Raw genomic sequence first — 24,150 nt, forward strand, 5'->3', positions numbered from 1 at the left:
GCTCGTCAGCTGGGATACAAAATTGCTTCCGGCTGCCGACCTCAGCGGCTCACTTGCGCCAAAGTCCGTTCTTTGACTCCCGCTCACCATGCAAGCCAGTAAGACACCGTACCCACTACCTTCGCGCCGCGCATACTGACGTGAGACACGGCTTGCTTCCAGATCTCATGCGCGAGGCCACGAAGCCTATGGAGAGCGCTGATCCTGATGGCAACACCCAGAAGCTGACAGCCTTCTTCAGCCATATGCTCAGCATTACAGTCTCGGGACCCGAAGCCTCTCCGCTCACCCTTGTAGATCTTTCTGGGCAGGGTATGCGCCAGGTCACGAGCCAGCAGGGCCTGGAATGGGCGCGCAACCACAAGTGCGGCTTCATGGAGACAAGTGCAGAAGATCTCGTCTGGAACGCCTCACCTTACATGATCACGCCCGAAGACTACCTCACCAACAACAAGTACCTCTAGTGCTGCAACACTTGCGGCAAGGTGTACAAGTTCCGCTTCACCTGCCGCTGCGACCACTGCGACGACCATGGACATGTCCGCGAGCACTGCTCCGATTGTCCCATGACCTACTACGCGACCATGTACAGCTTCGATGAAGACTCGTTCACCGACGACAACCCGGTCTTCGACGGATACCACGGATACCTGAACAACGACGCCAAAGCTTCGTCGTCAAGACGGTGAGTCGCTAGAGCGCGTGAGACAACCCTTCTTGTGACTTACTTTCCTCGTGAAGACAGTCCACCATGCCGCTATTTCGTTTTTTGGTGTCACCATGGCCTACTCCATTGGCATCATCGACGACTCAGACGACTTCGTCATCCTCCCGCGCGGCTGCACGACTGGACGCGCCGGTGCCATGGCTAAGGATCCCAGTGCTCTGCTGGAGCTGAACAAGCGCCTGCAGCCTCACCCTCCTGCTGCCTACGTTGTCGTCGCTGAGGGTGAAACAACTCACATACGTTCCCTTATCTACCAAAACACACACTCGTCTGGGTCGTCTCCGCGATCCATACATTTCCTCGACTGCTCTACCTTCAAGCTCTGGCAGCATGATTGACGACTCCCCGACGTCGGCATGCGCAAGTTGGACAAGAAAAGATCCGGTCGCCGTACCGACGCCAACAGCCAGTTCGAGCACGCCGACCCTGGTGCGCGCACTGCTTCTCCCTGCATGTCCGACCGATCCCACATTGACTAACTAAGCATACAGGAACTACAATTCTGTCGACCTGGGTGGCCTTGAACTCCGCTACTTCGTACCACGCAAACGCTCGAGGCACTGGACGCGCAAATCGCGCAATATTCTTTGCAGCGCAGCGATCTGTTGACGCACATGCAGCTGAAGGTGTCCGAGCTCCATGAAGCCCAGAGAGTGATCAACAACATCGAAGTCGAGATGGAAAATCTCCAAGAGATTCTTTCTGCGCTCTGGACCTCAATGCGCGACTCTTTAACATTCACTCCCGTTCTGTTCATCTCTCCATCGACTTCTCGTTGGTGTACAGCTCGGTCCCGTGATTACAGCCACCGGCCTGTACACCAACGAGGAGTCGATGGAGATGGAAGACGACGTTCTCGACCCTTTGGCCGTTGAGATGGACCGCAACCGACAGCCGCAAGTACTTGTCAATCGCGCCAACATTTGTCAATCGTTCCAGCAATTGACTATTTCCAATAGTCGGATGAGGAAAAGGGCTCTGGAGGAGCCTCGCACCTGGTCGCGCTATTGCAGAAGCTCACTCGGGCTCTAAGTCAATGGTCGAAGTGTTCAGCCCCACAAACCCGGCACCTGGCCCCGACCATGCAACCCGGCGACCAAACCCCTCCCATGTTGTTCGCTAGGCAAAAGCCTGGCCGAGCTCAAGGAGTCTCAGGCGAAGCCCGGCCTCTAATTTGTTCCTTTGTCGACGAACAACAACTCAGACTTCCCCGCTGACGTTCCGCTCGGTTTTAATTGCCTACCATCCATCTTTCCGGCTTCAAGAGCTTTGAGTTACCGATTACCTTCACCAGCGAATCTTCCGGACCCTCGCTGGCGGCTTGATGAAGTCGCTCCATGCCGACAGAGAGGTGGGAGAGGACGCCAGGAGGCGTGTGGAGGGCGAGATCGTCTTCCAGCAGTGGTTCGATGGGTGGGGTCAGAAGCAGCGTGCCCACCAATCAATTCAAACAATTCAAGCCATCTGAAGTAGCAGATTATAGGTATTTTAGTGGCGGTTTGACTTATTTGGGCTTAGGGGTCGATTTGAACTGTTTGGTACTAGTTTTACTAATAAATTAGGTCACGATTCTTGGCATGGTGTTGAACCTTCTGCTGCTACTGTCGCCGCCGCCGCCGTGGTGTTGAACCTCTGCCGCTACCTGACCTGACGCATGGCCCGCGCGCTTTCCCGAATAGGCTTAGCTCCGGGACGGATTAACAATAAACTTAACACTATGTAAAATTATTATACGATTTTAACTACTACACCTATAACCAATTCGACGCGTAATAACATCGGAATTACGTTCTCCGTGGCCTAATAAGGCCGTCTGCCATTCTTGCGGTGTGTTTTGGCGCAAATAAACTTAAATTGATTGCCTTTTTTAGAGAAGAGAATTGATTTATAAGTAATGTACCCGAATTGGGTAAGTGAAGGAAGAGAGGGCGCTTGAATTGGAAGGCTTGCTCAGATTGGTCAATTTTCAGATTGACTGGGCACGCTGGTCAGAAGTGCGGTGCTGACGGCACGATGGTGGCCGAGGTGGACAACACGATTGACGAGATGGAGCGAGCGCTATTACGACACGACGTCCCTTCGGGGACACATGCTTCTCGTGTGGAAGCACGCAGGTGGCCGAGGGCGCCGGGGCGGTGGCCCATGCCGATGACAAGATCGCGAACGAACTGCGCGCCGCGTGTGCCTCGTTCCTGAGCGACGCGGCCAAACAGGGCGACGTCCTTCCGCCAAACACGAGCCCGACAACGCTGTCTGGCCGTACTCGAATGCCGTATCTGGTGGCAACGGTGATCCCAAGCGTGCCCGAGTCCTACGACTACAAGTACAGTGACCCAACGTCCTACCGCGACGCAACGTCGGCAAAAGTGCGAGTCAAGAGCAGGCGAACGCGTCACGGCGTCCTTTGGCAGTCTCACGATCTACAGGTGCACCATCAGCCGCCCCTTCAAGACCATTCATGGAGCACCTGTAGATTGTGAGATTGCCAAAGTTGGGCTGGTACTGCGTGTTTGACGGAAATTGAATTATTCGAGGAACTGACCGTTCAACCTCCACGTCGAGGTACAGCCTCTCAGGCTCAAGGAGCTGAAGGCGCTGATGGAGAGGAGACGCAGAAGTCTTGCCAAGCAGGAGGAGGGACCTCGCCCGTCCCCATCCATTCCAGACAGCCTCCTTGAAGTTCAAGGCCCCGCTGCAGGCCTGACCTCTGTCGACCTTGCCCATCCCCATCCAGGCATCACGGGAGTGACGGCCATGACCTCAACCAAGGTCACGGTCCAGCTGCCTCTGCTCACGCTCATCGACTCGTCATCCAACCTCCAACTGACTCCGCCGAGTACGTATCCTCGGTGCCCACTAAGCACGTATTACAAATCCGCCGGCCACCTGGCCCTGGACACCGCCGCCCTTACCGGCCCGGCAACCCCCTTCACGACCACCCGCCTGCACCCCAACGACTTCCGCGGTGTCCATGTTGCGAATGCCCACTCACAAGGAGTGGAAGGGTGACGACCTCATCAAGAGGGAACAGCTGGTCGAGTTCCTGTTCTCAGACGACGTCCTGGGCCCCGACAACGCCGAGAACGACCCCATGGCCATCGAGCACCGCTGGCGACGGCCTCATCAAGAGCACGGGGTGGTCAGCTCCCCGGGCGATGACTCTCTATCGTGATTGCATCTTACTAGGCAACGGCAACCTTGCCAAGCCGTGCTGTGTCTTGCGGTGATAGGTATGGTACCGCGATGCCCTCCAGGTACGTACGTCCCCGAGTGTTCTTGCTGAAGGAAACCCTGTGACGAGAAGGACTCTTACTGACTTTGCACGCAGAGAAGGAGGGTATCTCGAGAGCCACTAGGTGTGGCGGGGGGCCTGGAGGGTACCTCGAGAGCCACTACTGTGGTGGTGGCCCGGACGTATCTCGAGAGCCACTACTGTGGTGGTGGCCGCGTATCTCGAGAGCCACTACTGCGGTGGTGGCCCCGTACCTCGAGAGCCACTACTGCGGCTCGGCCTCCTCCGGGCCCCCCAAGCGTAAACGCCGATCGCTCCCGGGACCGTCCAACAGATCCAGGACTTCACTCTGCAGCTCGATCTCTCTGGGACATTGAAATGACGCCGCCAACGGGTGCACGATCACTCTCGCGCAGTTTCTCGCGATTCGTCGCTCGCGATCTGACCCCCAGCCAGTACTGCCGCCGCTATCAAGTTCTCTTAGTACAGCGGAGTGGGTCGTCCGCAGCACCGACGCCTTCTCTTCTTCTTCCATATACCATTACCTCCGTACCGCCCGCGTCTCCACGTCCGGGCTGCCTCACCAGGCCACGTACCCTCATGTGACGAGCCACTACGACGATGGGTGCGCATCATCGACTTCCGCGTCAAAGCTCAAGGCAAAAAAGCCAAACGACCTGCGTCCTCCAAGCAGCCTCTAGCCGCCAATGGCCGCGCACAAGCAGCAACGACGAACGGCACGACCACTGCCGCCACAATTGTTGAAGGAAATGACGCTGCCACATAGACAGTGGCCGACGGTTTTGGTTTTGGTCGGAGACAAGGTCAAGTTTCATTGGTAAACTTAAGTTTTTTTTTTTCTTTGGCGGACTGGCCAGCCACTCGCTCCTGGTAGATAGTTGAATAAAGCACATTCCAATCTTTGTTGCGCCGACATCACATTTCGTGAAGGGCCTTGTTGGTGTCTAGGCTTCGGTGTTGATCCCCCAAGTCTCGTTTCGACGGCATCTTTTCGCCCCGTGCAGGAGCATCGTAATGACAAGGGGCTGGCTGGATAACACGGTGCGTTTTGGTTGCAGCCATGATGATGTCCTGATTGGGATTATCGTCGCGACTGGTCCCCCCACCGCCCGCTTCTTTTGCCATCTGGGCGCATGTCTGAACTGTGTTGGGAAAACCGCTGTAATTTGCGCTACCAGGAGACAGCGGCTTCCACTGCTTTTCCCCGAGGCCTACGACGCATTTGCTCATGTAGACAGTCCTATATGCGGGCGTAGATGTTGGTGACGGGCAGGGCGTCGTTGAGCGGGAGGTATACCCAGCGGCCAGAGGGCAAAAAGCAGAGCAACGAGCAAGAATGGCCATGCAAACAGGAACAACAACAACAATAACGCAGGAATACAAAAGCAATAACCGGTGCTCATCTTGGTGTTGCAACTGCAGTCCTCAGCAAGATCACCAGAGCGGCAGGGCTCAACAGATTGTCCAATCCATCATAAGGTGTGAAATAAATGCGCAGAATCGTCGTGTTGCTATGAAATGAGAGTGCTGCCTTCAATCTATGCTTGTGCCTACGCCTTGGCATGACCGTTCTGCCCCACTACAACGTATGATTTCCGAGTACACAAAAGAGCATCTATGCAGACGATTCTACCACCTACGTGGAGTGGTGGCGACAGCTGTGGAGGAGGCAGAGCCGAGGGAACTCGGGAGTTTGCAAGCTACCGTGGCAGGCCGGTTTGCAACTTCAGGATGCCAGAAGGGTGACGGTGACAGCATTGACGGAAAGCTTCTGCTGGTTTGTGGTTGAACACGCCGCAAGAACAGCAACATGCCGCGCTGAGCCGGCATACCAGTACCCCCTTGCCCATTCCCCTTGTCCATTATTCCCCCACCCCACAGCAGCGTCGCACTCGTAGAACACGGCAATGCGAAGATCCCTGGTTCGATTCGATTCCGGGTGTGGGTACAAGACTGAACCAGCGGTCCGGGGATGCGAAAGCCGTTGCTGCTGTTGTTACGTTGATGAAGTAGATAGTTGGTCTGATGTTAGTCGTGGTGTGCGATGCGATGCGATGTGAATGTCGTGGCCGGTGTTCCGAGACGAGACACGTTTTCGCCAACTCAACTTTCACCATTCTGGTATGCCACGAGGCGAGGGCGAAGCAGGACTGCAAAAGAGGAGACGGAGAAGAGAGATGATGCTTGCCAGCAGTTAGGACTTGTCAGTCACGTTTGCGGTTCGATGCGACAACGTACGGAGTGAGTGCTGGACCCTCGATCCCAACCGACGTGTCCCCTCGCTTCACCAGGCCCCAAGTCCGCCCAACCAACCGTGCAGCAAAACAAAAGTGCAAAAGGATGAGAACTCCGAAGAGCTCATTCAGTCATGTTATGCCCACACCCGGAATCGAACCAGGGATCTTCGCATTACCGTATTTTACGAGTGCGACGCTGTACCACTAAGCCATGCGGGCTATTATGCTGATTGATGAGGTGTGAGACTGCATAAATGCCTTATGAAGCGAGAGAGCAACATTGCGCATCAGTGGAAGGGAAAGAGCTAGAATCTGCAGGTCAATCGGCCGTGTAAGAAATATCGGTGTTGCAATCGTGGTTTCCCCGGCGTCTGGTGTGCCTGTACGCTGTAAGCGAACAAATCACAATTCGAGGTGCCGAGGTGCGAGAGTAAGACGTGGGGAGCGAAAACCGATGGAGCCGAGTCGCTCAGGCCGAACAGAAGCCGGTCGCCCTTCCGGGCCGGATGTGAGAATTTTCCACCGGGAATCATCGCTAGCTGCGATGGCTGCTGCTTGCGAAAGAAAACTTATGGGAGGGCGCAGTTTCCTTGCAGTGCGAGTGCGCGATTTGTTTCGGTCTGGCCAGACAATGTGCCGGTGCATGGAACGCGGTCCGGATGGGATCCAAGAGAAGTCGCGGAAACGGAGTGGAGAAACGGCGGCGAAAGCGGACGCTCGACGACGACGGTCGGGAGAAACAACAACAACAACAACAACAACAACGGCCAGGGACTGTGGAAAGGGCTTGCTGTCACGGCGTCAGCACGAGCTAGCGCACAATCTCAAGAACCTTACGACGTCAGTAGACGGGGTTCAGAGTCGAGGAAGTGGTCCAGTGGTGCGGTCGACGGCGCGACGTCGAAGAACGGTTGTTGGGTAAGCGTCGCGCGGGAAGGACGAGAGGCGGCCGTGCGCCACAGGCTGTGGCGCGACCGCCACGAGTGCGACCACGCCAGATCCGGCCAAGGACGACGCGACACCATTTCGAAGTCTTGCATTCATCGCATTTAAAAATCCATTGTTTCTGCAGCTATTCTTGTTCGTACAATACTGGGACGATCTGTCTTCGTCATACTCTCATACCTGTGTCCAGCCATCTTCAATTCCGTTATCCACCAAAGCAAAGGCGGTTTTGTGACAGTGCGGACTCCGTGGCGATTATTCCTCTGTGTCCATCTGCCCAGACCCGTGCTGCTCTCGGCCCACCGACGGCGGTACGTTTACTCATTGACTTCGGCCCAATGGACGGGGTCCGCCTCCTCATAGCCAGCGTCTTCTTCCCAAGGGCCCGCAACCGGCTGGTCTAGATTCATCTCGTCGTCCGCATCCTCGTCGAAGAAGACATGCGTGCGCTCCACACCCTCCGCCAACAGCACACCCACCCGCTCAGCGTCTCTGACCGTAAGCCTGGCGCCGCGTTTCCACGACCTGTACAACTGCAGCACCAAAAACGAAGCACGTTAGCATTTCCCCACAACCCCCAACCCCCACCACACCACCAACAAAGTCTCACAATCATACCTCCTTCCTCTGCTCCTTCCTCACCCGCTCCTGCCGCGCCTTTTCCGCCCTTTTCGCCCTCCTCTTCCTGTCCTTCCTAATCCCCCTCATCTTCGCCACCGCAATCCTCCTCTCCACCACATCCACCTCCTCCGCCGTCAGTTCCCCATTCCTCCACATCTCCCGCATCGTCCACCAGATCTCCGACTTGCGCGAATACGCCACGACCTCGTCCTCCAGCCCCGCGTCCAGCAACGCCTGCCGACGCGCCTTCCAGCGCTTCATCACGTGTTCCATCTCCCCGGCCCACTTCCAGCACACGAGGCGCAGCTTGTGGTACTGAGCGACCAGCTCGAGCGGGTTGGTCGGGTCGCCCGCGATATCGCCGTCGGTGATGGTGTGGCGCAGGATCTTTTGGCTGATTTCGGTCGGGAGCGCGAGGATGGGGGGGACGGCGGGCTTCGTGGGACGGTGGAAGGCGCCGCGGAAGGCGGTGGACGCGTCGCTGCTGCGGCTGCGGCTGTTGCTGTTGTTGTTGTTGTTGTCCATCGCCGTGGCGGCTTGGGCGGGGCTGCTTGCTTTGTGTATGCCTGCGGGGCGCTTGGTTGACTCGGCGGGTTGCTGGTGCGCGCGTTGGCGGCGGCGGGTGCGGCGCGATACGGAGGACGCCATGGGGGGGGGGGGGGGGGGGGGGGGGGGGGGGGAGGGGGGGGGCGCTCGATGGGCGCTGGCTCTTGTCTGTCGAGCGGAAGGATGGTGTGAGAATTGAGCCGGTCGTCGCGGGTGCGATCGCAAAAGTTTGAGTGCGCCGCGGCGGCTGGGGGGTTGCGCGCGCACTAGGCCCGGTTTGGTGCACTTACGTCACTGACAGAAAGGGAAACCGCGGCGCAAGTGAGGAATTGCGTGACCGTGCCCAGAAGCCAGTCAGTCTGTCAACTGCATGTCAACTGTAGGGTCCTGTCCTATCGCCTACGCCAGAACTCGTTCGTTTCAGCAACGCGTGTCGCCACCGGCGCTGAAGTGATTGTGCAGCGTCAACGTCCAGCCCACACTTCACTCCAACGCAGATTGACACGGGCGGCTTGCGGCCGCAGGCTCTCGTAAGCGTGGATACGAACAGGATGTTATCTCCCTTCTACATTTCGTACCATGGGGTCGGCTGCACGGGATTCATGGCCTTGTGCTGCTACCTTGGCTACGAGAAAAGAAACAGAAGAGAAAGAGAAAGGGATCGGGTGCTGCCAAAGCATATCAGCGAAGGCATTCTCGCAGCAGACTCTTTAGGGCGCCATCCGCATCCCAAATACCAACGCCGCCCTCGACGTCTTCGCCCCCTTTATCGCCAGCTTCGCCCCACAAGACGCCGACCTGGACAAAGCCATCCAGATCTCCTGGCGCAAAGCATGCTGCACCCTAGGTCGCCACGAGGTCGACGAAGCCGCCGCCGCCGGCGCCCACCGCTCCTCCGAGCACCTCCTATTTGGCGCCCCAGACGCCATGGCCGCCTTCACCCCGCACGTATCAACCACGCTACCCGACCTCCTCGCACAGGTCCCTTCAGTGCCCCGAACAATAAAGAACCGCGAAGCCCGCCAACACCGTCCCGCCGTGATCGCGATTCACGGCATCATCACATCTGTACGTACGCCCGCCGAGGCGGTCAACTTCGAAATCCCAGGCAGCCCGTCCGTTCCTTGCATCCGTAATGGCTTCCCAGCTGCTACCACGGTCGTGGCCGATAGCAACGTGAGCTATCTCTAGCCTCGGGCCCTGAAATTTCTTTTTACTGTCAGTAGCACCGCTCCACTCGTGGCCACGAGCGATTCTGTTCGGACAACCGCCAATTCGTAGGGCGCGCATTCCGATTCGCTTTAGATGCCCGATATCAGTGCTTCATCATCTGCGCGGACCTCAACGAGACACATTTAATAAAAAGCGTGGTGCACCCGTAGTGGCCGCCCACTGGCAGCGCCAAACATCGTAGCTCTGTATCGTGCTATGCTTCACTATGCGCCATGATCTGCGGCGGCCATGCAGTAAAAAATCTACAATCAAGCATCCCACACCTCCGAATGTGACGGTATGCATAGCAGGGGCCTGCTCCGGCCTCCATGCATCAGTGGTAGCCATATCACTTCTTCTCCTGGTTTTTGCCGGCACTGATAATGACAATGGAACTCAACGCTGTGGATCCTCTAGCTTAGACCTCGACACCTTCATCAATCAACGCTCAAGAATTTGAGGGTGAGAAAGGAAGATGAGCGAGCATGGCGAACCGGAATTCGACAGGCCATCTCCGGATAACACACAAGAGAAGAAGCGCTCTTCGGGGATACGGATGCAGACTCGTCCGACAATGAAGATGCTAAGTCATACAAATATCATGTCACCGGGTCAAAAGTCTTGTAATTTCATATGTTTCTGAATTTCTTTGTGATTTGCTTGATTCTTCCTCCCATTGAGACCAACTTCTGGACACTATGCTTGTCCCACTGCTATCGGCTGCCATCACCACCAATGCAAGCTGATAACGTTACCATCCAACAGCTTGCGAGGCTCCGTTTTGCCCTTGGCCAATTGAGACCAACTTTTGGACACTATGGTTGTACCACTGCTATCTGCTGCCAGCTCGATGTCCAGAACCAGATCTCCGGCCTGGCCAGTGGGATTGCCAACCTAGCTTACCATCTACATCGACCACCGTAACAGTACGCACTACTCCGACCGGCATCGGCCCGACGACAACGACGACGATGGCGAAAGGTCCGACAACGATGGGCTACTGCGGCAGGCTGCTTACGGGCAGATTCCTCTCACGCCCGCCCGGAGCATGAGCAGGAATCTTCCCGTGAGTAGCCTGGTGCAGTACCCTCTCATTGTCAGGTCCTGTTCGCCGTCGTCGTTGTCGTCATCGGGCCGGTGCCGATCCGGATAGTGAGTAAGATTACGGTGGTCGGCATATATGGTGAGGGACTTGAGGTGGAGCTGGCCCACCAGCCCCACCAAGTCCGACTTGTCGTATCCCATGCCCGCGGCATGGGGGGAGATGTTGTATCGCGCATTCCGTGGCGTCGATCAGCGGCGGCCAGATGTTAGGGAGGGTACCGTAGCCGCCGCGGGGGTCGGCGAGGGTGATGACGCCGCTGTTGTTGCTGTTGCTGTTGCTGTTGCTGTTGGTCGTGGACGCGCTGGTGAACAGCAAAGCGTTGAACACTGATATGGCGGCAATGGGCTGCAGGCATGGGGCGGCTTGGGGCCGCGAGAGATGTTGCAGCGCGCGTTCTCGAGTGATGTGAGACGCCAAGGTCGTCACCCTGGCGAATGAGTCGGCGACATCATCGACGATGATGATGATGCCTGGTCCGCGGGAGATGTTGAAACGCGCGCTCGTAGCATGGGGAGATAAGAGTGCCTGGATGAAGGAACTCATCTGTGGAGAGGCGTATGCCATACACATGAATGTGTTGGTCGGAGCGTAGAAGCTCTAAGACTTCTACCGAGCTCGACAGGGACGCGCGGTTATCCGTGTAAAGCATCTGGTCCATGCATGACTTCAAGTCCTGCATGTCGATGCACGCGGGGGCCTCGTTGGCGATCGGAGCAGAGGCTCCAAATACCGGTTAGACAGTCTTCGTTCTCGTCCATAGTGTCATCGGCATCATCCTGTTTTGGCGAAGAGGGGCGGAGGGGGTCGGTGGCGTGAGAGTTGAAGAAAGTCTCTTCGGGCTCGGACTTGAAGGCCTTCTTGACGGCATCGTCGATGGCGGTCTCCTCCTTGGGAGTCTCGGAATAGAGTCAGTGATTGTGATCTTCCAAGACTGTCGGCGGGTGAAGAACGAGGGCCAGGGCCCTTAGCGAGTTAATGTCAACCATCTCTCGATACGAAAGATCCTTCCAGCTGTTGTTGGACACGTTGAAGGTCCATCACGGCTCAAATGGCGTCTGCTGGCCGTCGGTACCAATTGTTGTCTTTCCCACATGAGCAAGCGAGTTAATATCAACCATCTCTCGATACGAAAGCTTCCCCAGCTGTTGTTGGACACGTTGAAGGTCCATCACGGCTCAAATGGCGTCTGCTGGCCGTCGGTACCAATTGTTGTCTTTCCCACATGAGCAAGCGAGTTAATATCAACCATCTCTCGATACGAAAGCTTCCCCAGCTGTTTTTGGACACGTTGAAGGCCCATCGCGGCTCAAATGGCGTCTGTTGACCGTTGGTACCAATTGTCGTCTTTCCCACATGAGCAACTTCAACAACCCACTCTCCCTTGCTCTCAGTTATGAAGCCACGCGGGCTAGGAGTAAGACACAGAGTATGGCGTCTAAAAGTGTGGTTTCAGCCTCCAGCAGCGGTCCAGTCTGCCCGAAAGGTCGACACTCCACTATAGAATCATCAATCATTTGCCACAAGTGAGATGATGTAGGCCCACTTACCGTCTGCAGCCTTCCTGCGAGTGCGCTTCCTTGCGGCCACGCTTCTAGGTGGTCCCTTTCCCAACAATGCAATTCAACGAAGATCGATGTACCATTCCACCAAGTATGGCTGCCTCTGGTATTTGGTGGGGTGAGAGTTGGAAAAACTCTCCTCACAAGCTCAGGCTTGAATGCCGTCCGAGCCTGGTATCCCCCAAACTTGTCTTAGGTTCTGGCTGTGTTCCACGCGGGTCTTCTTTTTTTCTTCTTTGTGGAGCTCCGCAGTCTCAAAATCTCCGTCAGACTCGGTTGTGTCACCTGGGCAAACGCGGAGGAAAACTCCCCTGCCAGCGGCAGCGTCCGATGAGTCAAACCTGTTCAGCATCAATATTTGTTTGTTTATGAGCCACTCGCCAGTTTCAGACGCTCTTACCTGTCCAGCAAGGGTGAGATGAACCTGCGGAAGGATCATTACCGAGTTCTCGGGCTTCGGCTCGAATCTCCCACCCTTTGTGAATTTCTTGTTAGCCTCCAAGAGGCTGTTGTTGGCGCAGTCGCGCACCAGCAGCTCGGCTCCCCGAATCCAGATCTGTAGTATACTGTCAGTCGAAACGTTTCTGGGAAGGGTCTTGTGCTGCTGACCGTGGCTCAGGACGGGTCTCGGTGAGATGGCAAGTCTCGACAGTGCCGTGCAAGCTGTTGTGGAGGCGAGCTTCACTGCTGGAACATGAAACCAGAGTGAGGGACCGCGGCTCCTTCCTTGAAGCGCGTGGCGTCGTTGTTGTGGGTATGCGGGTGGTCTGGCGGATTTGGTTGATCCGAGGAGTACGGTTGATGTGGAGGCTTTGGCACCGGCGATGTGAGCTCAGAACAGTCAGAGATGCTATGGACAGGGCAATGTTACCAGCGTTGAGCGTCGGCTTCAAGGGCAGCACCAGGGTTGAGGTGAGGTAAGCAACCCTTGGGCGAATTCGGGCCAGGAGTCGTGAACGAGAAGTGAAGATCAGAGCGCTCGCTCATGAGAAACCGAACGCAGACGTTGGGATCGGCGAGTGTAGTGGAACGAGAGGTGTTGGTTTAGAGAGGGGTTGTGCGGTAGAGAGGAAGGAAGAAGGTGGCGGCGCTCTGGCGGCGCGCGGTTGGCGGTGGTTGCCTGGGTGAGCGCGCTTCTGACCCGACTCGTCGCCCCACTGCAATCGCCATTTTCGCACATGCCGCTGTGACTGGCCACAGCACACACTCGCTATGGCGCCGTCTTTGATCCAGCCGTGGTTTGCCTCGGCCTTGTTTGCTCTCGCTGCACGCTCTTCCTTTGTCTGGTCTCAGCGCACAATTCTTTCAGGATTAGCTGATTCGTCCGTCCTTGCAGCCCAGCCGTTGCTAGCACATTCGACTCAGCACAACCTCCCAATTGGCCTCGCCTCATTTCATAGCGTCGCTAAGGTTCCACGTAGAGCAATAACAGGAACATGGATGGGATTGCAAGGCGTAGGTACGTTGCCGACGGAAGCTTACTGGTGGCGCTTGACAAACAAAATGTTTCACCCGACGCACGCAGTCTTGTTCCAGACTCATCATTCAGGAGCCCTGCATTGCAAACATCAGAAACGTCGTATTTAAGTAGGATCGAACAACTCTACCTTTCGCTTCCCATCCGACCGCCTGAACTTCAGCAACCACAGCAGTCATGCCGCCTTTGAGCGACTGTGATCCGTCCAAACTACAATGATGCGGTCTCTCAAAGACGGCATGACTGCTACATTTGTCCTGTGTTCCATGGGAGATGCAGTGCAAGCGCTCTGCATTTGGTCGAAACCCCTACTTTGACGACAGGCCCCCCCAGGCTTCTGACCAAAGCCTGCCTCTCACAATTGAATGTATAACACTCAACGTGTTACAATATTGACGCTACTCTTTGTCCTTATATACATTCTCTCGCAACAACCTCGTTGTATACGAACATCATACCTCTCGCCGTATATAAAACACCTGAAGCCGCATCCCAAATCATCACCAAAGCATCAATCGAAATGGCTCCCAACAACACACCTCCTACCAACAAGCCGGTGATGTCGTGGGCCCAGGTGGCCTCCTCGTCAACCACCCGGCGTTCCCCTGCGCCCCCCGCCCAAGCTGCACGCCCGGCCCCAGCTCCTGCAGCTCCGGTCGTCCAATTGCCGCAAGTTGTCGACGCTCTAGCAAGAGCTACGATCAGTGCTAAGCGGGAAGATCAAGTCCCTACAGAGGCTAGTGTCCCCTCCAACACCCAGGGGGACACCCAAGGTAAGCCATCGAATGGCGAGAACGCGTCCGAGGAGCTTACTACTGCTCCACAGCCCGACTTTGGACTCATGAACGACCGTGAACGCATGGTTTGGGCGCTGAACAATGATGCCCTCATTGTGTCCATCGACGTGGAAGAGTACATGGGCAAGTCATGGAGAGCACCGGAAAGCGTCCGTGAGCGCAAGCCCACCACGCCCACAGAGATCGGAATCAGCATCTCTGACCCTCTGTCCATGCCAACGGACTCACGTCTGGATGTCGTGCAGCGGATCATTCAGTCCAAGGCCCGCCACGTCCGGATCAAGGAGCTCACGCACCTGACCAATCCCCAGAGGGGAGGCTACGATGTCTGCAAGGAAGGCTGCGAGGACCACTTCCAGTTTGGACAGACGGAGTTCACTTCCTTGCTGGACGCTCAGCAGATCCTACGCGAGATGCTGATCATGCCTAGGTGTCCGTTGGAGCCGGAGCGCGGTATGCGGCCTGTGGCGCTGCTCCTTCATGATGCCAGAGGCGACACCAGGTCATTGCGCAATCTCGGACTCGACCTATCCGAGCCAGCTTGGTCCCACATATTCATCGCGGACACGCAGTTGGTTGCTGGACGCCACCCAAATGGCGAAAGGATTGGCCTTAAGAGGCTCATGGCGAAGCACGACATCAGAAGCGACCATCACCACAACAGTGGCAATGATGCCTTGAGGACCCTGGTGGCTGGCCTGATCTATGGCATTCCCCTGGCAGTTGCACAGTCTGGTTCGTCTTCCTCAAGTTCTGATCATGATGAAGATGAGCCGGAATCACTGACCGAGCAGCAGCCGCAGCCTTCTGACCACGACGACGAGCCGGAATCACTGACCGAGCAGCAGCCGCAGACTTCCGACCACGACGGCGATGAACCGGAATCACTGACCGAGCAGCAGCCGCAGCCGTCCCCCATGACTCTGAGCGAGGCTGTCGAGGACATCCGCACACGGTGCAAGGATGTCCACCAGTTTGCCTCGGCTCGGACCAAGGGCGATTTCATGTTCTGCGGCAGATGTCACTCAAAGAGGCATCTACGTGCTGACTGCAATGCGAAGGGTATTCGCTGCAAGCGCTGCGGTCAGGGATGGCACATGACCGATGTTTGCATTCGGGTCCATGTGCAGTCTTGCAAACAGAACGGACCTTGTCCGCGTGGCTGCTTTAGCGGCTGAGGGGCTAGGTCATCAGGGTTCTGAGGATTTATTTGACACCAAGAGACAACCTTCGCTTCGAACAGGGAGCACGAGCGTTGGTCTAAGCAGCAAGAGATGCTGGAGAAGGCCAGGAACGGGGAAAGGGCATTGACCACTGTGGAGGTCCAGGCGATGCAGAGCAGCTATGTCGGTCCGCGTCTGGCGACCGTCTGAAGGGACAACCTTCGCTTCGAACGATGACAGAACAGACCGCCTGCGGGATCCACATCGAGATCCCCCTCAAGGAAACCATCGGGTTCTAAGGATTGTTTGACACCAACATTTATCCAAGTATCTCAAGAAAAGATGTCTTGAAATGGAAATTTGACCAGTGAGTAGCGCATACAAGAAAATTAAGAAATGGATTTGTTCCACCACTTGAAGTTCCCCCTTGGAAATCTCCGTGTATCAAGTGAAAAGCATTATTTATGTTATGCAGTCTTCAGCGTTTATCTATCTCACTAATTTCATAGACTCTGGCCTGATGGACGAGTCCTTTTTCGATAATGAGTGGATACATTCGAGGCTAACGCTTAACGGGGAAGAAGAAAGCGTCTTGCCTGGCTTTTTATGCGATTTGAAGTAGCGGAGCAACAGCAGCCGAGCTCTGATCAACAACTGACTGTGCTTGACATCCCGCGTCTGCAGCAAACAACAAAATCGAATATTCTTTGTCTCCAAACACAACGAACTGACTGTGATACAAATTATGGAGCACTAATGTATTGTAGTGCCGACAACGGAAGTTATGAAAACGATGCATCATCTCATGCTTTGCTTAAACTGTGGAGAATCGTGTTATTGCCTTGCAGGTATCAACGCAACGTATGTTTACGCCATTTCTACTATCACGCGCTCCGACCGATCCTCATTTCGTCCAGCTTTTGGCTTGTCTGGTTCAGTGGCACCACGATGGCTTTCCAACAAGTGGGCATTTTCCACGGAAACTTGGCTCAATCTGCCCTTCTCCGACATGGCGTAGATCCAGCCAACGCCTCAATCCTCAACCATCCAAACTCCAACCGCATGATTCCTTTCATGCACCTGCGCCCGCATCCCCCGCACATCGGAGATTCCCGTAACCGTAACAACATGCATCCTTTCGCTTCCGGATTAGCCCCCGTCCCAGTAACCCGGAAAAGTAGTGATGCGCCAAGGGAGCTTTTCCGTCTTGGCCCACGCTTCCCCACGGGGATTCCGAAAAAAGCCAAGACCGTCTACCCCATGGGGTGGGCCTGGCCTAAGCGTTTTCCATGGACTGGCCTGCGACTAAGCGAAGGAGGCGTTTGTGATAAAACACTGTAAACGAACGGACGCTGCACGCTGCAGCTGCACGTCCTTTTCATCACTCCTGTCATCAACCCTCCCTCTCCGTCTCCTCTTCCCGGAGCTCCCGGCGTCGCTTTTCTACTTAATTCGAAGTCGCCCTTGCTGGTGATTGAGGGTCTCGAGTCATCATGGCTTCGAAGCACAGCACAGACGAGAAAGCCGCCCACATGGAGCGCATCGAGAATGTCGAGACATCGGATGGGGACTTGGTGAAGCCGAAGATGGAGAAGGTCGACGAGTTCGGCGCGCACTCGAAGACAGATCCGAAAGAGATTGCGGTGGTGAAGAAGATCGACTGGTACATGCTGGTGAGTGTTGTACCCAACAGTACCTCCAGACGTCTGCTGACCGCTCATCCAGCCCATCTTATGGCTCATGTACTTCATGAACTTTCTCGACCGCAACGCCATGATCAACGGGAAGCTTAACAGCCTATCGAAAGACTTGGGTCTCAAGGGCACCCAGTACAATACCTGCGTGTCAATTCTGTTTGTTGGGTAAGTGGTCTGCTGCTGCGAATCACTCGCATGGACTGATCAACCTTGTATAGTTACTTGGCCGGACAGATCCCTTCCAACATGATTCTCAACAGAGTACGGCCCTCATGGTACATGGCCGGTACGTACACACCAACACCACAATTCCCCAAAACAACAATCAGCTGACATCTCCCATCCCAGGATTCTCCATGGCCTGGTCCATCGTCAGCCTCCTCACCTACCTCACCCACGACTACAAGACCATGCTAGCCTGTCGTTTCATCCTCGGAATCGTTGAAGCCCCCGTACGTGCTCATCCCGGTCGTCACCCCCAACCCCGCACTGACCCCTTTTCCCAGTTCTACCCGGGCGCCCTCTACATGCTCAGCATGTTCTACACACGCAAGGAGCTCGCAACCCGCATGTCCATCTTCTACACGGGCAACATGCTCGCGAGCGCCTTCTCCGGGCTCATCGCCGCCGGCATCTTCGCCGGGCTCGAAGGCAAACACGGGCTGGCAGGCTGGCAATGGTTTGTCCCCCTCCCTCCCGTCCCCTCCCTCTCACTAACCCCCCATCTCCCAGGCTCTTCATAATCCAAGGCGCCATCTCCATCGGCGTCTCCATCGCGGCCTTCTTCCTGCTCCCGGACGCGCCCCTCCAAACGCGGTGGCTCACGCCCACCGAGCGGCAACTGGCGCACAACCGCATCGCGCTCGACACCACCGCCCGGCGCTCCGCGCCCACCTCCGTCTGGGCCGGGCTGCGGTCCGCCTGCAGCGACTGGCGCACGTGGGCGTTCTGCCTGATGGACAACCTGCACCTGTCCGCCAACGGCTTCAAGAACTTCCTGCCGACGGTCGTCAAAACGCTCGGCTTCTCCACGACCGTCACGCTCGTCCTAACCTGCCCGCCCTACATCATCGCCGGGATCGTCTCCATCCTCGTATCCTGGTCTTCCGGCCGCTACAACGAGCGGACGTGGCACACGACGGCGTCGAAGCTGGTGGCGATCGCCGGCTTCGCGCTGGGGGTGGGGACGCTGAACACGGCGGCGCGGTATGTTGGTATTGTGCTGTTCGTGGGCGCGACGTACGGCGTCAACAACATCATCCTGTCGTGGACGGCGGCTACGCTCGGGCAGACGGACGAGAAGAAGGCCGTGGCGATCGCCATGTGCAACACGTTTGGCAATCTGGCGAGCGTGTATACGCCGTATCTGTGGCCCGATGCGGATGCGCCGCGGTTCTTGGCGGCGATGCTGGCGAGTATTGGGTTTTCGGCGGGGGTGATTGCGTGTGCGTGGGTCATGAGGGGCGTGTTGATGAGGCAGAATCGGAAGATGAGGGAGGAGGATCCGGGGGTGTTGAATTTGTATGTGTACTGAGTGGGGGAAGGGGGCGGGGAGGGTGGATTGGAGGTGGGGGTGGGTAGAGGGAGGTTTGGGGGGTTGCGACGCAGATGAAGGGGGTTGTTTGGGCGGATGCTGTTTACGAAGTACTACGAATTCATGTGCGCAAGTTTGACTGAACAGAGCTCAGAAGATGATTTCGTCCAAATGTTAACCCTGATCCAAAACAGATTTTGAATTCTCTGAAGACGATGTGATGCGGAAGAGCAGGGTCTAGTACATGTGGTAAATAATTGCATTGCAATTTGAGGAGTACAACTTAACTCCATAGCTCTTATCGTTGCTCTTGCCATGGTATGATGCAAAGGATAGTACCCCTGCCTTCGATAAGCCAAGCGCTGCACCAAAAAAGCCAAAGTGATGCAGTGTCTCTTTTCCGACGCCAAACTCGGTTGCCCATACCCCTTTCGGCTGGCGGGAACAGCGTTATCTTGCGTAACATCGCATCTCACATCAACACTTCACACATCCATCCAACACCATGATTATCCCAAAACATCTCCAATTCACTCCACCACTTATTTAATACTCTTCTCAATCTCGTCCATCCTCCCCGTCTCGGCCGCCCACTTCTCCCACTCGCCCTCGGCCAACTTCCCCCTCAGCGGCAGCCTGCCGCCCTCCAAATTGCCCAGCCCCAAGACCCTGAACACGCCCTCCTTGATGCCCAAGATGCCCGTCTTGCCCACAAACTCCTCGGCGGCGGAGACGCGGAACTGGAGGTCGCGCAGCTCCTTGAGGGTGTCGTCGTCGACGGGGCGCTTGGCGGCGAGGGCGAAGAGGCGGGAGACGGTCTTGGGGTAGATGGCGGCGAGGCCGTCGATGACGCCGGCGGCGCCGAAGAGCACGATGGGGCCGAGCTGCTGGCCGAAGCCCGAGAAGACGCGGAAGGACGCGGCGTCGATTTGCGGGTGCAGCGACATTTGCACGTGGTGCGAGACGTTGCCGTGGGACCTGTTGTTGGAGGGTCAGAGGGGAAGAGCTTGGAATGCGGGGGTGCGTACATCTTGCAGCCGACGATGTTGGGGTGCGCGGCGAGCTTCACGTACGTCTCGGGCGCGACGAGGAGGTTGTTGGTCACGCCGGGGTAGTTGTATCTGTTTTCGTGCGTGTGGTCAGCACGTTTTCCTCCCTCTCTCTCTCCCCTTCCCAGCGCTCACTCACATCAACACCGGAAGCGGACTCCTGTCGGCAACGACGGTATACCACTCGACAATGTTCTCCTGGCTCGCGGCGGCGCCGAAGTAGCCCGGGGCCAGCACCAGCCCCCACTGGGCGCCGGCGTCCCTGCTGTCCTCCAGCCACTCCTGCACCTCGTCGACGCTGTTGGTCAGCACGCCGGCCATGATGGGGTAGTCGGGGAAGCCGGCGGCCTCGAGGCCCTTGCGCACGCCGCCGAGGAAGTCGCGGCGCTCGGCGCGCGACAGGTGGATGGCTTCGCCCGTGCTGCCGAGCAGGACGAGCCCGGTGATGCCGCTGCGCGCGAGGTGCACCGAGTGCGCGACTTGCGTCTCGACATCGACGGCAGCCTGCTGCGAGGGTGAGGAGCGCGGCTTGAAGAAGGTGGGGACGGGGACGAAGACGCCGTCGGGGGGGATGCGCGGGCCGGCCATGGTCGTTGGTGTTGGTGGTTGGGAGCTCGGGGAACAGGAGATGGGTTTGTTTCTCAACAAACGAGGCGGTTTTGTTGCGCGCTATGTATGGGGGCCAGCGTGGGGGGCGGTTGCGCATCGTCGTGCCTCATTGTCCCGGGGCCTCCACAATTAGCGCGGGGCAGGTGGGATGGACGCGCTCTGTCGTGCTCGCTGGCGGATCGGAAAACAGCCCCGCACCGTGTAGGCTTCCGATGTCGGAAAAGCGGGGTAACTGAGCACAACATTGCCCCGAGCTCGACTTTTTGTCGTCGAGCTTGTAGCAATTGGGCCTTAAAGACGCTGCTCGCTCTCCACTCGCTCGCCTCGGCCAATTTGCGCAGAACCCGGCCCCGCAATGTCCTCCAACCGCTCCTTCAAGCTCAACTCGGGCTACGACATGCCCGTTGTCGGCCTGGGCACCTGGCAGTCCGGCCCCAACGAGGTCGCCAATGCCGTCGCTACCGCCCTCAAGCTGGGCTACAGGCACATTGACGCCGCCGCCGTCTACGACAATGAGAACGAGGTCGGCGACGGCATCCGCGCCTCGGGCGTCGACCGCAAGGACATCTTCATCACCAGCAAGCTGTGGAACACGCACCACAAGCCCGAGGACGTCGAGGAGGCCTTGGACCACACCCTGAAGGACCTGGGCACCGACTACCTCGACCTGTACCTCGTATGTTGCAGTTCCCTCCTCAACTCACAACGCTAACACCCGCCGCAGATCCACTGGCCCGTCGCCTTCGCCAAAGCAGCCGACATCAAGCAGCACTTCCCCATCAACCCCGTAACCGAAGCCGTCCACGTCGTCGACGTGCCCATCGCCGACACGTGGCGGGCCCTGGAGGCGCTGGTGACGAAAGGCAAGATCCGCAGCATCGGAGTGAGCAACTTCACGCGTGCGGCCATCGAGGAGCTCCTGCAGACGGCCAAGATCGCTCCAGCCGTCAATCAGATCGAGGCGCACCCGTACCTACAGCAGCCGGCGCTGCTCGAGTGGCACAAGAGCAAGGGCATCGTCACGGCCGCCTACTCGCCGCTCGGCAACAACATCTACAACCTGCCGCGCGCCGTCGACGACCCCGTTGTGGTGGACGTGGCGAAGGGGCTGGGCAAGGAGCCGGCGCAGGTGCTTGTGCAGTGGGCGGTGCAGCGTGGCACTGTGGTGCTGCCGAAGAGCGTGACGCCCGCCCGCATCGAGAGCAATTTCCAGGACTTCGAGCTGCCCAAGGACGCATTTGACAAGATTACGGCGCTGGATCGGAATCACAGGTACAACTTCCCCATCAGGCTGGGTGTGAACATCTTTGGCGAGCATGACGAGGAGACATTGAAGAAGGGCGTGTCTGATTGGGTGGCTGCGCAAAGAAAGCTGAAGGCCCAGGCGGCGGCGGCGTAGAGTTGGGCATTTGAAACGGATAGACTAGAATTTGACTCGCATGCTTCTCACATTACTCGTTAACTCGCGATACTTCCCCATGTCTTTGGTTTGTCTCAGCCATTAAGCTTCACGGACTCAGCATCACGCCTCAGCCTCCGACCAAACTCCAGACAAGCAACCACGCCCCGGCACGTACCGACTCTGTATCTTGGCCCGCTTAACCCCCGAAGGCTACGCCGCAAGCCCATGGCACGACATGCAGGGGTTTGCACGGCTAAGCCGCACGCCATGTCCCGGATAAAGACCAAGTGCGGGGTAACATGGCTGACTAACGCCCGGAAAAGGCATACTAAAGCCCTCGCTTTCCCGGGCCCTTCTCACTCGACCTTTTCCGGCCTCTCATCCACTCCATCGGCCCACTCCAGAATTGTTGTTCCACAATTTCGTTTGCCGTGCTGTCCGCTTTTCCAGCAGCGAGCATGGGCGATCGTCGACCGTCATCCCCGGGGGCCGGCATTGTCCCAACGGCCGACGACCCCAGATCCGACCGGTTGCACAGCTCCGCTGAGCCGCAGCAGGGTTTCAATCGTAACAGGCGCCGCAGTTCGAGTGGGGAGCCTTTGGGTGGCAGGTCGGCCAAGCGGCGCAAGGACAGTCACGTCCGGAGTCGAGTCAGCAGGGCATGCGATCGGTGCAAGTCGTGAGTAGCCACTCGTTCTTCTCGTTACCTTATCTTCGATCCTTCCCAATCCGGCAATATGCTGCGCCGCACTTCCACCCATCTGACCAGAGGCATGGCGTGAACCCACGCCGACCGCCCGACGACAGCCGCAAGACGCGATGCTCGGGCAAGTATCCGTGTACGCTCTGCTCCCAGCTCGGCCTGGCCTGCCAGTACGAGGCTGCCTACACCCGCGGCAGACTGCCCTCCATCGAGCTTGAGACGGACGACCGCGTGCTGCAAATGGCAACGTCCACAATCCCAGCCGCCCACCAGTCCTACCACATGCGGCGACACAGCTCGTCCGTCGTCTCGACCGCTGCGAACAATGGCAACCACCTCGCCTCTCCTCGCCCCGATGCCGGAGACCTCCCCTCCGCCGCCGCGAACAACACCACCATCCCCAGCCCCGTCAGCATCGAGCATGGCGCCGACCGCCTCCCCATCGACCAGCCGCAACGGACCCAGCAGCAGCAGCAGCAGCACTCCGCCCGCGCCACCTCGGCGCAATCCTCACGCAACTCGCCAGAGCCCAGCCAAAACGACCAACAGGGCCACTACGTCGGGCCCGCGTCCGGCGCCTCCTTCTTGCTGCGCATCCAGCGCAAGCTGCTGCGGCAGCAAACCGGGCTGCTGATGCAATCCTCGACCAGCACCGACCAATCGTCCAGCATCTTCACCTTCGGCGACCTGCCGCTGCCGGAAGCCGACGAGATGGACCACGCGGGCTTCTTCGTGCTGCCGCCGCAGCAGGACGCCGAGGCGCTGCTGGCGCGCTACTTCGACTTCGCGGCCGCGACGCACCGGTTCCTGCACAGGCCGACGGTCGAGGGCTGGTTGGCGGAGCTGTACGAGACAAATGGCGCCATGAGGGACTCCAAGGCCGCGGCCAGGAGCAGGCTGGCGTTGCTGTTTATGGTGTTTGCGCAGGCGGGGAATTACCGCGCGGCGGGCATGACGGGGAGGGAGTATTCGAGGTGCGTGAGATGGCTCCCTTTTGGGGCGTTGAAGCAGCTGGAGAGTCTAACGGTGGTGTAGTGCGAGCTTCTTCTCTGCGGCCGAGCGCCAGCTTTCGGCGGAGAAGGGAGAGATTCGTTTGACTAGCGTGCAGGCGAGGCTTGCGCAGTGTTTGTGGTTGCTCGGACAGTCGCGGATTAATCATTGCTGGAGCCTGTTCGGGACGACGGCGCATCTGGTGCTTGCTTTGGGCATGCACAGGAAGCGCCGGATGGACTCTGCGCATAGTGTTGATTACATCGACTTGGAGTGCAGGAAGCGGACGTTCTGGTGCGCGTATAATCTCGACACGTACTTGAGCGCTGCGCTTGGACGGCCGCGGACATTCCACGATGAAGACATCGACCAGGTAGGTGTATGCTCCAACTAAGCCTGAGCCTCTGCAGCTAATCGCTCCACTCAGGAATTCCCAACATGCGTCAACGATTCCGATCTGCATCTCCGGCACATGCACCCCTCTCCCATCAAGTCCCAATCGCTCATGTCCGGCTGCATCGCAC

The 24,150-nt window shown here is 57.5% G+C and overlaps 9 protein-coding genes and 1 non-coding gene across 10 annotated transcripts; 7 read left to right on the forward strand and 3 right to left on the reverse strand.

Annotated features, from left to right (window-relative positions):
- Positions 1 to 88: 88 nt before the first annotated feature.
- Positions 89 to 464, forward strand: SLS55_005987 (uncharacterized protein; the record flags this gene model as incomplete). The annotated part of the gene is made up of 2 exons (XM_066777427.1): positions 89 to 98; positions 163 to 464. 2 exons carry the CDS (start codon positions 89 to 91, stop codon positions 462 to 464), a joined length of 312 nt encoding a protein of 103 aa, XP_066631522.1.
- A 102-nt stretch (positions 465 to 566) lies between these two features.
- Positions 567 to 1,336, forward strand: SLS55_005988 (uncharacterized protein; the record flags this gene model as incomplete). Its single annotated transcript, XM_066777428.1, has 2 exons — positions 567 to 685; positions 1,219 to 1,336. 2 exons carry the CDS (start codon positions 567 to 569, stop codon positions 1,334 to 1,336), a joined length of 237 nt encoding a protein of 78 aa, XP_066631523.1.
- A 2,371-nt stretch (positions 1,337 to 3,707) lies between these two features.
- On the forward strand, positions 3,708 to 4,083 carry SLS55_005989 (uncharacterized protein; the record flags this gene model as incomplete). Its single annotated transcript, XM_066777429.1, has 3 exons — positions 3,708 to 3,895; positions 3,958 to 3,981; positions 4,056 to 4,083. The coding sequence occupies 3 exons, from the start codon at positions 3,708 to 3,710 to the stop codon at positions 4,081 to 4,083; spliced, it is 240 nt and encodes a 79-aa protein (XP_066631524.1).
- Positions 4,084 to 6,354: 2,271 nt separating this feature from the next.
- SLS55_005990 lies at positions 6,355 to 6,436 on the reverse strand. The gene has a single exon. It is a non-coding gene; the product is annotated as a tRNA-Thr (tRNA).
- A 1,043-nt stretch (positions 6,437 to 7,479) lies between these two features.
- Positions 7,480 to 8,308, reverse strand: SLS55_005991 (uncharacterized protein; the record flags this gene model as incomplete). The annotated part of the gene is made up of 2 exons (XM_066777430.1): positions 7,480 to 7,695; positions 7,781 to 8,308. The coding sequence occupies 2 exons, from the start codon at positions 8,306 to 8,308 to the stop codon at positions 7,480 to 7,482; spliced, it is 744 nt and encodes a 247-aa protein (XP_066631525.1).
- Positions 8,309 to 14,202: 5,894 nt separating this feature from the next.
- On the forward strand, positions 14,203 to 15,657 carry SLS55_005992 (uncharacterized protein; the record flags this gene model as incomplete). Its single annotated transcript, XM_066777431.1, has 2 exons — positions 14,203 to 14,246; positions 14,388 to 15,657. 2 exons carry the CDS (start codon positions 14,203 to 14,205, stop codon positions 15,655 to 15,657), a joined length of 1,314 nt encoding a protein of 437 aa, XP_066631526.1.
- A 1,478-nt stretch (positions 15,658 to 17,135) lies between these two features.
- Positions 17,136 to 18,873, forward strand: SLS55_005993 (uncharacterized protein; the record flags this gene model as incomplete). Its single annotated transcript, XM_066777432.1, has 6 exons — positions 17,136 to 17,315; positions 17,368 to 17,504; positions 17,558 to 17,625; positions 17,688 to 17,791; positions 17,846 to 18,018; positions 18,072 to 18,873. The coding sequence occupies 6 exons, from the start codon at positions 17,136 to 17,138 to the stop codon at positions 18,871 to 18,873; spliced, it is 1,464 nt and encodes a 487-aa protein (XP_066631527.1).
- A 542-nt stretch (positions 18,874 to 19,415) lies between these two features.
- On the reverse strand, positions 19,416 to 20,510 carry SLS55_005994 (uncharacterized protein; the record flags this gene model as incomplete). Its single annotated transcript, XM_066777433.1, has 3 exons — positions 19,416 to 19,851; positions 19,902 to 19,994; positions 20,062 to 20,510. The coding sequence occupies 3 exons, from the start codon at positions 20,508 to 20,510 to the stop codon at positions 19,416 to 19,418; spliced, it is 978 nt and encodes a 325-aa protein (XP_066631528.1).
- Positions 20,511 to 20,886: 376 nt separating this feature from the next.
- Positions 20,887 to 21,930, forward strand: SLS55_005995 (uncharacterized protein; the record flags this gene model as incomplete). Its single annotated transcript, XM_066777434.1, has 2 exons — positions 20,887 to 21,207; positions 21,256 to 21,930. The coding sequence occupies 2 exons, from the start codon at positions 20,887 to 20,889 to the stop codon at positions 21,928 to 21,930; spliced, it is 996 nt and encodes a 331-aa protein (XP_066631529.1).
- Positions 21,931 to 22,706: 776 nt separating this feature from the next.
- SLS55_005996 (uncharacterized protein) lies at positions 22,707 to 23,671 on the forward strand (the record flags this gene model as incomplete). Its single annotated transcript, XM_066777435.1, has 2 exons — positions 22,707 to 22,711; positions 22,741 to 23,671. The coding sequence occupies 2 exons, from the start codon at positions 22,707 to 22,709 to the stop codon at positions 23,669 to 23,671; spliced, it is 936 nt and encodes a 311-aa protein (XP_066631530.1).
- Positions 23,672 to 24,150: the final 479 nt, after the last annotated feature.

This window comes from Diplodia seriata (genome assembly GCF_021436955.1).
Source record: "Diplodia seriata strain FDS-637 chromosome Unknown scaffold_6, whole genome shotgun sequence".
In the NCBI taxonomy this organism is placed as follows: domain Eukaryota; kingdom Fungi; phylum Ascomycota; class Dothideomycetes; order Botryosphaeriales; family Botryosphaeriaceae; genus Diplodia; species Diplodia seriata.